Here is a 12,413-nt window from a genome sequence, read left to right as displayed (position 1 = left end):
GGGGGGCACTCGTATCTATCTCAGCGACTCGTCGTGAGATCGTTCATTACTTCGCGATAATAATCGTCGCGATTGCATCGCGCCTATTTGATCTCAATTGCAATGTTCGAGAAGTCACACGTCAGACTTATCTTCGATTTTACGATCGAGCGAAGGAAGAACCTGCCGCATATGAGATAAGACATAATTTCGCATCGCGCGATATATTCAAATATATGACGTGTATCGCGAAAAGGAGCGGGGCGGGGAGGGGAGGGGGGAAAAAAGGGATTGCACACGTTCGTCGGAGGGAAAGGGGGAAGAAAGCGGATTCGCAAGTTTAGAAAAGAGGGCCGTGAGTGAATATATGTACGTTGCGTAAAAAGCGAGGGTAGATCCGCACCGTTGAAGTGGAGGCGGGGAGAGGGGGGAGGCAGACGATCTCGCCGGCGTGGGGATGCGTAGGGAGGGCGGTAACGCGGGTATATATGCCCGATGCGTCCGAGACTAGCTACAGTTCACCAGGAGGTAAAATCGACGTAGGAGGAAGGATCGGGTGCGACGCGCGATCGTATATCGACCTAATCGATATCAGTGAAAGAAGAGACGTGAAGAAATCCTCGAGATTACAGAGACGACATAGAGAGGGGAGAGAGAGAGAGAGAGAGAGAGAGGAGGCAACAAGTGTGTGACAGTCGGAGTGTCAAGAACTGCGGACTCGCAGACTCTCGTGGCGAACCAGATTTCGTCGGCGATTAATCTTCGGCTCGTCCGCTCGTGAAAAATCGTCTGTGCGGTGCACGCGAAGATGAATCTGTCGGTCAGCACACCGATGCTGTGCGTCCTGCTCGTGGTCCTGCTGTCGGAAGCTGCGTACGCCAGACCGGCCGACTGGCTTCTAAGGTACGGTCTCAGGAAGATTGAATTGGATCAGTGCGATTCAAGATCTGCAATTTTGGACGTTGACTCGACGTGCGTCCAAGACGACCGCGTACAGCGCAAAATAGCAAAAAACATTGCAAAATATTACTGCAATGTTGTTTCGGCAATGTTGCAGCAGCGATAAAACGTCTGCTCTAGAAATATTGATACGCAATGTTGCGGCAACGTTAATATAAAATTGTATATGTTGCTGTAACATTGCGTATCAATATTTCTAAACCGGACGTTTTACCATTGAAACATTGTAGAAATATTTTGCAATGCTTTTTCCATGCTGTGCTGTATGGGTATTCACGCGTCTGCTATCTTTCTTTTTTATTTTTTTTTTTTTTTAATGAAGACAAAAGAAAGGAAGACAGTATTGGCGCAAGTAACGAAACATGTCAGGGCAGTGTTCACGATTACAAATTTTGAACAGCATTGAATCAAATCGAAAGTCGAAAGTCCTAAGGGGACGGATCGCGCACCCGACTGTCGCATCTTTTTTCGGAAATGCCGCGTCATTTTAAATGCCATGAGGCAATTCGTGAAATTATTGCGACACTCCGCTTTCTCCGCGATCGACGAGGTCCGAATTCAATATTGATTCAACGCTCGCATCGCCAATTGCTTTTGTATTCGATAGATTCTGTTTCTGGCGTAGAACCGAATTTATTTGAAACAACAGGATTATATTTCACATACGACGTACGAATAATTTAATACGGATATATCTAACAATCTTTTCTGGTGAAAAAATTCTCTCATATTTTTATATTTTAAAAGATTTTTTATATTTTAGAATTATGAATATTATTGAAAAATTCTTTAAACTTCTTCAAATTAAGTTTTCTTCGGAAAATATATGTAGACAAAACAAGCAATGTAAATTATGATAAATTGAATAACGCATAACAAGAAAAGAAGTAATTAAGACTATTAATAAAACTGACTTTAGTATATTGATAAAGTAAAAATGTATAATGTTCATTAAAAATTAAAAAATTAAATTTTCACCATTTCTGATCTGATGAAATCTGAATCTTCTATAATCTGATTACACAGATGTTTATATAGATAATATATTATATAGTTTATATAGTTTACATTGTGTACACGTAATGTAGATTATTTATATTTTACGCATAAACGCCAATTAAGGTATACAAAAAAATAGATGTAGATCTAAAAGTAATTATATTGGATCAAAATAATTACGTAAGACGCCCAAGGCATTTTATAATTTTTTCGGAAATTATAAAATAAGAGATCTTAAAATTATAATATTTCTTAGAAGTTACGTATGTAAAAATGTTTATAAAAGATGAAAATTTTCTCAGTGCTTTTGAAAAGCGTTTTAATTTGTACGAAAAATATAACATTTTGTAAAAATTATAACATTGTATAGCAATTTTAAAAAAAACTTTATGAAAAATTCAAAAGAAACTTTTCGCCAGAGATAATACAGTGTAATAGTTCCGCGAATCCAATGATCTTGATCTCGATCCGGGGATAAAGTGACCGAGTTCCTTTCTGAAACCTTCGGACGCGATGATAACGTGTTTACTGAACATAGCCGAAGTTTTGCCGCGCGCTCTATCTGCGTCGCGTACATTTGTAAGATTAGCTCGGATATTGAGGCAATAAATCTTTTTTTTTATTGTGTATCGAGATTAAAACTACCACGGTAATCGATTGTTGACGGCATCATAAATTTAAATTTTTTCATGAAATTATCTCGCGAGAAAAAATCACGCACTTCATCCATACTGACTCTTTGGAATGATCCCTCACGAGGATATTTTAGTAAAATTGTCGACTTGTGTGTGTTGCAGTCGGCAGAAACGACTTTCCGACCAGAGACTCGCCGAGCTCGAGACACTTCTGGCGCTGCAAAATGTGAAGGGCGTCGTGATTCCCGTAGGATTCGGAAAAGTGAATCCAGCTATCGCGTAAGTCATCTTCCAATCCATTTCGACTGATAGATTAACCGTTTAATCGATAATTAACCGTTTTTCACATATGTCGATTGTTTTAATGATTTTTTAATTATTTTCCTAAACGTTATCGCTAAAACGTATTTTAAGAGGACAAAAAATGTTATACACAGAAAAATATCAATTCTATAATATTGCCAAGAAATGCGTTTACTCAATTCATTTTCTTTCTTCTCGTAAGCTTCAGTTATATTTAACATAAAATATTTTTTAATAATTGACTAAAAACATATCCGTCACAAATTTAAAAAAATTCATTATTATATACTGGAAAAAAGAATTTATACTCTTTCAAAGAATATTATAAAAGTGTATCAAAGAAAAATCAGAACAATAAACAAATTCAATTTTTGTTTTGGCTTAATGTTCTTAAGTGAAATAATAAATTAAGATTTCAGAATATATTTTGAATAAATTTGATGCTCATGAACTTATGATAGATTTGCGAATACATAAACTCATGAAATATTTGAAATAAGAAATATTTATTTAATTCAAATATATTTTTTCCTTGCACACAGTAGTTTTAAATTTTAAATAAACATTACTTGTTTTAAATAAATGATGAGTGTTTTTTTTTCGATTATTGTTTAGAAAGGTCTTTGCAAAGATAACCGATACTTCAAAAAAGAAAACTAAAAATTAAGCAATTGCTTTTCTTAGCAGGAGAATAGCATTTCTCTGCGTGTACGTGAAAAGAATGGTTTTGCCGAAGTATTTAAAAATTTAACTAAACACAGAAAATTTCGGAAAATAATTTTTTGTCGAATCATGAAAATATAATTACATAGAATAATCAAAAATTTTTGCAGCATTGTCATTATACTTTAGCGTTCTACATAATTATCTTCATGGTCGAACAAAATTATTTTCAGATCTGTATCTAGCTAAATTCATAAATATTTTCATAAATATTACTTCTTACCGTGTAACCGAGTCCTAATTAAAATCGTTCATTCATTGGAATTTATAATAATCACTGCGCCATCGTAACACAGAGATTAAATGATAATCGCCAGGAAGTTAATCATGTTACGATAAGAATTATATCATAAATTTTTTAAATATGTTCCTCAATGCAATCACACGCTACACGGAAATTTTTCTTAAACTATGTTTAAAAAAGTACAATAATTCAAATATAAGATTAAAATTGTTTATTTGCGTTAAAATTTGCAAAATTTAATCACTGTAACGCAAACAAACAATTAAATCGTAAATGGCTAAAGGATTGCATCACAATGAGAATTACATTATTAATTTTAATAATTTGCAAATACATTTTTAAGCGCACGATCGCTTACACGCGGAACTTTTAAATGTATTTTAAAATACAGAAAAAAAATCACCGATAATTCTAAAATTAAAATTGTCTGTTTACACTGGAAGTTGCCAAATTTAATCACTGTAATGCAGCCAAAATAAAAAATATTGCTAAGTAACTGCTAAGAAATTAGTCATATCACAACGACAATTATATTACTAATTTTATTAATTTGTTAAATATATTTCTAAGCGCACAATCGCTCACGCAAAAGTATTTCTTTTTAATGCATTTCAAAATGCAAAAAAAAAGACACTGATAAAAGAAAGAATTATAAAAGAAGATTAAAAGAAAGATTAAAATCCTTTATTCGTAAAAATTCACCAAATTTAATCACCACCGTAACGCGGGCCGGATTAAATAAAACAGGATTAATTACGAGAAAGTTCATAATATCACGATAAAAATTATATCAGCAGTTTTATCCATTTTTAAACATTTATTTCTAAACGCAATCGCTTGCAGTCGCCTATAAAACTCTCTTGCAATTAACTCTCTTGTAATTTAAGCGGACAAAAATATATCCTACGGATATCCGAGTCCCAGAGTGAAAATCGTCCGTTTTTCGATTTGCCAACTTTTATCACTCCTTTATCGTGCCGTCGCGAGTAACGCAAAAGGGATTAAATGAAGAAGTTAGTCATATCATGATAAGTGCGATACCTCTCTGGGAATTCCGTCATCCTTTTCCCGAGAGTAAAGTACAGGATACAATATACTCGATCTACAAAATATATTCTCGATATTGAATCGTATCACAAACGATTACATTTAATCCCTCTTTATCGCTGGCGACTTGAATTTTTAATGAAAGGTTAAATATTCTGCATCGAGATGTGACGCCATTAGAGATTTCATCGACTGCAGTTGCACTTGTTGCTCCTTCGTCGAACCTTTAAATACCTCGCGTACGGCGCGGCAGTTATGAACCGTATAAAAAAGGGGAAGAAATAAAAAAAAAGAAGATACGAGGCGGTATAAGAAGAGTTGCTCGTGCGACCTGGCATATTGGAAAATTAATGCATAGAAAAGGAATGACGTTTTAAACGTTCAATATTCTTCGGGGAAATATTTCAAGCTGCAGTGGTGAAACTGTATATAACGGTGCGGACGATAAAGTTTTTGGCTGGCATTTTAGTCGTGATCCCTGTGTCTCGTGCGCGTTTACGCGCGCCGCTATCGATTTTAGCAAGAGGAATAGAAGAAAAAAAAAAAAAGACAAGCGAGCAAAGCACTTTCGCGAATACGCTTGCAAATTGTAATGCAACGACTCCAGCTGAATAACATAATTGCATCGAGACGGCCGATGAAGGGAGATGAAGAGGGAAGTAAGAGAAAGACGCGATCGAGAGACGAAACGGAGGATGAAAAAAGGCAACGGCGTATAAATGGAACCTCTAACTGGGTTACTTCTCGTTGAATGCCTCGTGAATAAATTGTGCTATCCGGATGTTGTTCTCACTCGTCGTTCCTCTGTGTGAAAAGGGACCCTGTGAGCGTCGCGATAACCGCACCGTCCTCGTCGCGCGCAAATTAATTGACAATATTTTACAATGCCGACGATGTCCGAGGTCGTAATTAGCAAGGAGCGTGAGTATCGCGCGTCGCGCCACGTATGACTCTCGATGATTGACAAGCCGCCGCTCGAGATCCAACTTTTCCGCTCGTACTTTCGATTATTGCGCGATCGAACATGTAACAGCCGAGATAACCAAGAAAAACGGTGCGACGTGCGACTACCAAATAACCCGGCAAACAAAAATGAATTGAAATGGATAGAGATGAATTTATTTTGACATTCGTCGAACTCGCGCTTCAGATTTTTCGAATCCATTTGAATTCAAAAATAATATAAATTCATGATGAATAGTTCATTTCGTATTTCAATTCATTCGAATCCAAAAATAATATAACGGAGACGCGAATCCATCCGAATGCAAAATAATGAATAATTCATTTCGTATTTTCAATTCATTCGAATCTAAAAATAATATAACGGAAACGCGAATCTATCCGAATTCAAAATGATGAATAACGAATTTCGTATTTCAATCAATTTGAGTCGATTTGAATTCAAAAGTACTCGGGGATTCTAAAGCGCGTTACGAGGATACCTAAATTAAATTGAATTGCAATTTTCAATCCATTTGAAATTCATTTATTTTCGTTTGCTGTAAAAGTATGCGAGCGACACTAAATAAAATAGTTCAAGGCCGCGCGAGGTACAGCGTACCGTGAAAATTTCAGAGGAAACGGAACGCGAAATCCGTGCGTTTCACGCGCGTCTGTGCAATTGGGAATTGCAAACTTTGCACCAATTGTGAGAAAGGAGGGTGGGAGAGGACGGAAACGCGAAGAGATTGCAATTTCCCTATAGCGCTACAATACTAGTTAATATTAAATAATATTCTTAAAATATTATTTATTTAATATTTATAAAAAGTAGTTATAAATATTATAACTATTATAAGTGTCCAGTCCTAATGTAATATTATATGAACATAATGGTGAGAAGTAAATAATATTATTTACTTCAATATTTTAAATTATCGGGAATGTTATAGCTTTCAAACATAATAATTATAAAGTTTATGAATATATTTTATACATAATAATTCAAATTAATTTTTGACCACAATAATATTCATATAATAATAAAACATTTTCATAATATAACACGAATATTATATAAAAAAACGTATTCATAAAACATTATATAATACAAATATTCCCATAACATTAAAATAATATTAAAAGTATTGAATAATAAATTTCGAAATGTTATTTTAATATTCTATTAGCTATTTTATTTTAATATTATTTTAACTTTTATTAATATTCGTATAATATTCTAGGAATATTGTAGCGCTTGTAGGGTTGCACCGGAACAATCGGACGGCGAGCAAAGAGTACAATACTGTGAAGCATTGATACGAAGTTTAAAAATACCTCGACCTACGAGCGCGATAATTAATAGTCTCTGATTAATAGACGCCCATTATTACGCGAGACCTCCTTTTCGCGTATCTCGGCGCGACGAGACGTTATCGGGAATGGGCAATTAATTGAGCTCCGATAAACAAATTATGCGACGACAGATATTGCCACACTTCTCGACGGGGGAGGTAATTTATGTGTCTTACGCGCGTAACAGCACACCCATTCGCCGGCGATAAAACTCGACGAATGTTACTACTTGGCAGATCTTCGGCTATTGCATGATTATTGCATGACTATTGCATGACTATTGCGTTGGATGGCGTTATCTTGCGTCTACTTTCGGCACAGACGTTCAGCGTGATCGCGCGAATTTATCTGATACATACGTGGCGTTCGTTTCTATCTACACGGAAAGAACGAGTTCGCTGACGTATAGGAAAATTTTGTTTAGACCCAAGTCTGAAAATAATTTTGATGGTCCAATAATTATTTTCAGCCTTGTATCTGGCTAAACTTTAGATAATTCATCAAAACGTTCCTTCTATATATTAATAAAAATCTCAACGTTGACACAGAAGCGACTTGTGTATTATGAAGGCGCAAAAATTATTCTAACAATTCAAATTATGTTATAATGTTATACGTTTATATTTAGATGTTTATTTGTCAGAAATTAGTAATAATAATAATAACTTTATTGAAAAGCAGGAGATAAAGGATACAAATGAAGCATTAGAGAGCAGCAAGATCAGCAATGACGCTACTTAAAAACCTCTACTTAAAAACCTAGACTCTTAATTAATATAAAAATTAAAAGCAATAATAATAATAATAATAACACGTGTGTGCAGATATAACAACAATAAAAAGATGGTGCAAAAAAAACAATCATAAATATTTAATATACGAAAAAAATCAACAACATTAGTCTAATCGAAATTAAACTTGTTAATCCATTGAGTCCCAAAGACTCGCTATGTGCTTTTTTTGTTTTAAAACTGTGTAGGTCGGATCCTAATTAAAGTTTTTACGTTACTTTTAAGAGTAAGTGTTGCTTCTTTCGAAACTCTAATCATTGATGGGATAGGCTAACTAAAAGAATAAGATATAAGAATTAAAAGATGAAAGAAGTAAATGATCCATGCTTGTTATTGACAACTATTTAATTAATAAATAATTCCGTCCATCTTTTTAAGTAGAATAAATGCCCAACTAAATTTTCAGAAGAAACAATTTTTTATTCCTAAACTTAAACTGTAATCTAAAAATTTTGATTAAAACTCGAGTTACAAGAATTTAAGAATGTATCGGACATACGTCATAAGTAAATAAAGTTTAGAAATTTGTCAATATCGACACTTCAAATAAATTATATACATACAAAAGTTGTATCTACTTCTTATTAAAATAACTCTTTATCCAGATAGAATCGTCGCCAAATTTTTTCTACTGCTATTTCTTTCAAATGCAATATAAAACAATCTGTAATTTTTTCATAATTTTCTTAATATTTTGAAAAAATGTGCTATATATCCTTAAAACAAGAAACGTGTCTTTAATGAAAAGTCTCTTTAATGAATTAATTGAATTTAATGGATCTAATGGACTAATTCAATAACAGTATTAACGAAACAAATAACATTTTTATTAAAATAAAAACACGAATTTGTCTCATCGATACTGTTATTGACTAACAAAATTATTTTCAATTAGACCGCATTAGGCTAATTCTAAGTACATTTTTGTCATGTATTTATAAACTAATAATAATAAAAAAAATAATTTTGATAATCGATTGACATTCCGTGTACAATGAAGCAACCTTTTGACCGTCGTTTTATTATTTTGTTCGTAGAGGCCGTAAACGAAGATCCGTTTCGGAGAACAATCTTCGAAAGTTGCAGCATCTTCTGCTGCTCATTGCTCAAGACGCGGAATCTACTGCGGACCAATCCGATCAGATTCGTCCCTTACCGTGGGTAAGTGCAAAGATGACATAATCGAGATTAACGCATTACGCGTACAACCTGCTTATCGCACAAATGTCGTGGTTACGAATCTCATACGCAGCAATAAGCGACGTAGAACCGTTGTTATCAAACTCTTCTTCCTACACGCTTTCGGGCGGGACATGGCATTTCACGCGAAACGCCGCAACGCTTTCGAGTACATCTGTCTGCGGTGACCGGTCGTTTATCATGGGTCCGCTTGGACGATAATTTTGCGACAAAGAAAGATTGACCGAACCAGCGAACGTGTCGCGAAATCTAATGAACTGCGGAGCATAATTAGTCGACCTCCCGGGCACGAAGTCTCCGCAGCGCGACTTGTAAACTTTTGTCTGCTATTCTTTCTTCTTTCGTATAAAACGTGGGACGCAACTACTATTGCGTTTACATTTTGTAGGCGTATATACAGAATGTAGATCAAGACTGCGAGACTCGATGACATTGTCGCGGTAATGCGCATGCGAGGGTGTGCCCGGTGTCGCCTTCTCGTAATTGCGAATCTGTCGTCTCAAGATCGGAACTAATTCCATTTTCTCTATTCTAATTGCAGAAGGAGGATCCGCGGGAGGAGCAAAGGGACTATCAGCTGATTTAATTCGGAGGCTTGGTGCCGCTCGAGAATGAGGCGAAAGTCAGGAAAGAAAGGTGCAGGAAAGACGACGGAGGAGAAAAAGAGGCGTGCGAGAGAAAGAGAGTGAGAGGAGAGAAATAGGAAGGAGAAAGTAGAACAATTAAAAAATACACACACACATACACACGCACACACTCACATGCAGACACACACACACACACACACACGTATGTTTAATTTGATCTCTCAGCGTGATCCGTCGACAGCGCACCATCACGGACTGGCCTCCGTCCGAGCTTACGATTTCTTTATAAACTTATGCCTTAAGAGATAAGTAATTAATTATCGACGAGCACACGACCGAGAAAAAAAGTTGTTGATCAACTTGACTAAATTCTTTTAGCTCCATTAAATTTCTTCAAGTATTTATGTATTTAAAAAAGTCAAACGTATAAATACTTCAACTTCAGTTCAAGTAATTTATATGTTAAATATACAAATACAGAAGAAATTTATATAATCAAATCGAAAAAATTTAGTCAAGTTTCCTACACTGAAAAAAAAAGTTGTTTTGATTTGACTAAATTTCTTCAAGTACTCAATCAAACATATAAATACTTGAGCTTCAGTTTATGTATTTAAATTAGTATATAAATACTTGAACTTTAGTTCGAGTATTTCATGTACCTAAATTAAGTATAAAATACTTGAGCTTCAATTTGAGCATTTTATGTATTTAAATTAAGTATATACATACTTGAACTTCAGTCTGAGTATTTTATGTACCTAAATTAAGTATATAAATACTTGAACTTCAGTTCAAGTATTTTATGTATTTAAATTAGGAATATAAATACTTGAACTTCAGTTCGAGTATTTTATGTATTTAAATTAGGAATATAAATACTTAAACTTTAATTTGAGTATTTTATGCATCTAAATTAAGTATGTAAATACTTAAACTTCAGTTCGAGTATTTTATGTATTTAAATTAGGAATATAAATACTTGAACTTCAATTTGAGTATTTTATGTATCTAAATTAAGTATATAAATACTTGAACTTCAGTTCGAGTATTTTATGTATTTAAATTAGGAATATAAATACTTGAACTTCAGTTCGAGTATTTTATGTATTTAAATTAGGAATATAAATACTTAAACTTCAGTTTAAGTATTTTATATATTTAAATTAAGTATGTAAATACTTAAACTTCAGTTTAAGTATTTTATGTATTTAAATTAAATATATAAATACTTGAACTTCCATTTAAGTATTTTTATAAATCTAAATTAACCATATAAACACTTGAGCTAAAAAACTTTAATCAAGTTGAAAAATTGATAATTGAATTAACGACTTTTTTTCCCAGCGTAGGAAATGTACGTTACGAGCAAAGGTCTTAAACGACAACAGCGGGAGATAACGAAAGCGCGCGGCAAATTACCGTGCAAAGTGCCGTATCTTTGGGGATAGGGGGTGGGGGGACGGTCACGATAGTGTCCAGACTGCGTTCTTCATTTAAGTATTTGAAGCTTAACGAGAAAACAGTATTTTACATGTGAATGCCGTCTTAGTATTCCTGTACAATGTGCAAATTCGCATAACACGCTCTCGATACACGTCGGCTATACTCTTGTCGGCGGAACCTCAATTTTTATTTATTCGATCGATCGCTTTCGGTTTCGCAGATCGGCTATCGCTATGCGAAACGCTCGATCTTCTCCCGAGAAAGCGCAAGATCATCCCGTTTTCCTCGATCGCGTCGGATTCAGTCGGGTCGTTGTTACATTATGCGAAACACTCGGATGATAATTTCGTAAGAAAGTGCAAGATCATTCTAACCGGCTTTTCTTGATCGCGTCAGTTTCTTCTGCGTAATCACAATTACGTGCTTCACGGCCTTGAAGAGAGACAAAGAGGAAGCGTCTGCAGTCTGCAGTCTCTCACTTTTCTGAAACGTTGAATCTTACGACTTATGAATCTCAAGTGCGTTGTGTAATTTTTACTTCGCCGCTAATCGACTGAATCCAACGCGAAGTTTTTAAACGATCGATGTAACGCTCGTGCTGTCTTTCTTCTTCCGAAGAATAGATCGAAGACAGCACGGCTTACAATGAAGCTACCGCGAACGACGTTCGTCAAGAGAATCTTGCGAATTTAGCGAGTATCCTTTGAATTAAGGTGATCAGTTCTGCGAGCGATTCGTCGAAATTATATACCGCGTCTTCTTTTGCGTACGAAGGACCAAGATTAACGCTAAACCGTGGATCTTGAAGCTCTTACGCGATGCTAGGGGCACGTATTGCATTCCGGGCTCGGCCATGTACGATTTTTATTTAGTTATTTTTTTTTCCTTCTTACAAAACGTTAGAAGGACGATAATTTACGTTAGATTAAAGGGACGTATTGACTTATTAATGGGGTTTATCGCGACGACGACATCGAGAGACGGCATGAGGTTTGACGCGACATTATCGGGATAAATTGCTAATTCGAGGTCTAGGCGAATTTTATTTATTTCGTAGATTTCTTAGGTTCAATTTTTAAAGATTATTTTAAGTATTGTAGTATTAATTGGACTCGCCCTGCGCGCCCGGCGAGTCCACGTTCCTTACTACTTATTATAATACTTATTGTCATTTGTAATGTTCTACTGTTTTATTTGTATA

General features: G+C 34.9%; 2 protein-coding genes across 2 annotated transcripts in view; one reads left to right on the top strand and one right to left on the bottom strand.

Annotated features, from left to right (window-relative positions):
• LOC105200655 (putative fatty acyl-CoA reductase CG5065) overlaps positions 1 to 12,413 on the bottom strand; it is a 104,725-nt gene that overhangs the window by 71,184 nt on the left and 21,128 nt on the right. The window lies entirely within an intron of this gene.
• Positions 399 to 9,909, top strand: LOC105200654. The gene is made up of 4 exons (XM_011168296.3): positions 399 to 882; positions 2,736 to 2,852; positions 9,017 to 9,140; positions 9,721 to 9,909. The coding sequence occupies exons 1-4, from the start codon at positions 788 to 790 to the stop codon at positions 9,763 to 9,765; spliced, it is 381 nt and encodes a 126-aa protein (XP_011166598.1). The 5' UTR covers positions 399 to 787; the 3' UTR covers positions 9,766 to 9,909.

This window comes from Solenopsis invicta, chromosome 15 (assembly GCF_016802725.1).
Source record: "Solenopsis invicta isolate M01_SB chromosome 15, UNIL_Sinv_3.0, whole genome shotgun sequence".
NCBI classification, from domain to species: domain Eukaryota; kingdom Metazoa; phylum Arthropoda; class Insecta; order Hymenoptera; family Formicidae; genus Solenopsis; species Solenopsis invicta.
Note: the sequence above shows the minus strand (reverse complement) of the source record. Positions and strands in the feature narration are given on the sequence as shown.

What these genes read in the sequence shown, in the direction of transcription:
- LOC105200654 (XM_011168296.3), top strand. Translation starts at nt 788, where the DNA reads ATGAATCTGTCGGTCAGCACACCGATGCTGTGCGTCCTGCTCGTGGTC. An exon ending in AAAGTGAATCCAGCTATCGC is followed by an intron (nt 2,853 to 9,016) that starts GTAAGTCATCTT and finishes TTTTGTTCGTAG; the next exon opens with AGGCCGTAAACGAAGATCCG. An exon ending in AGATTCGTCCCTTACCGTGG is followed by an intron (nt 9,141 to 9,720) that starts GTAAGTGCAAAG and finishes TTCTAATTGCAG; the next exon opens with AAGGAGGATCCGCGGGAGGA.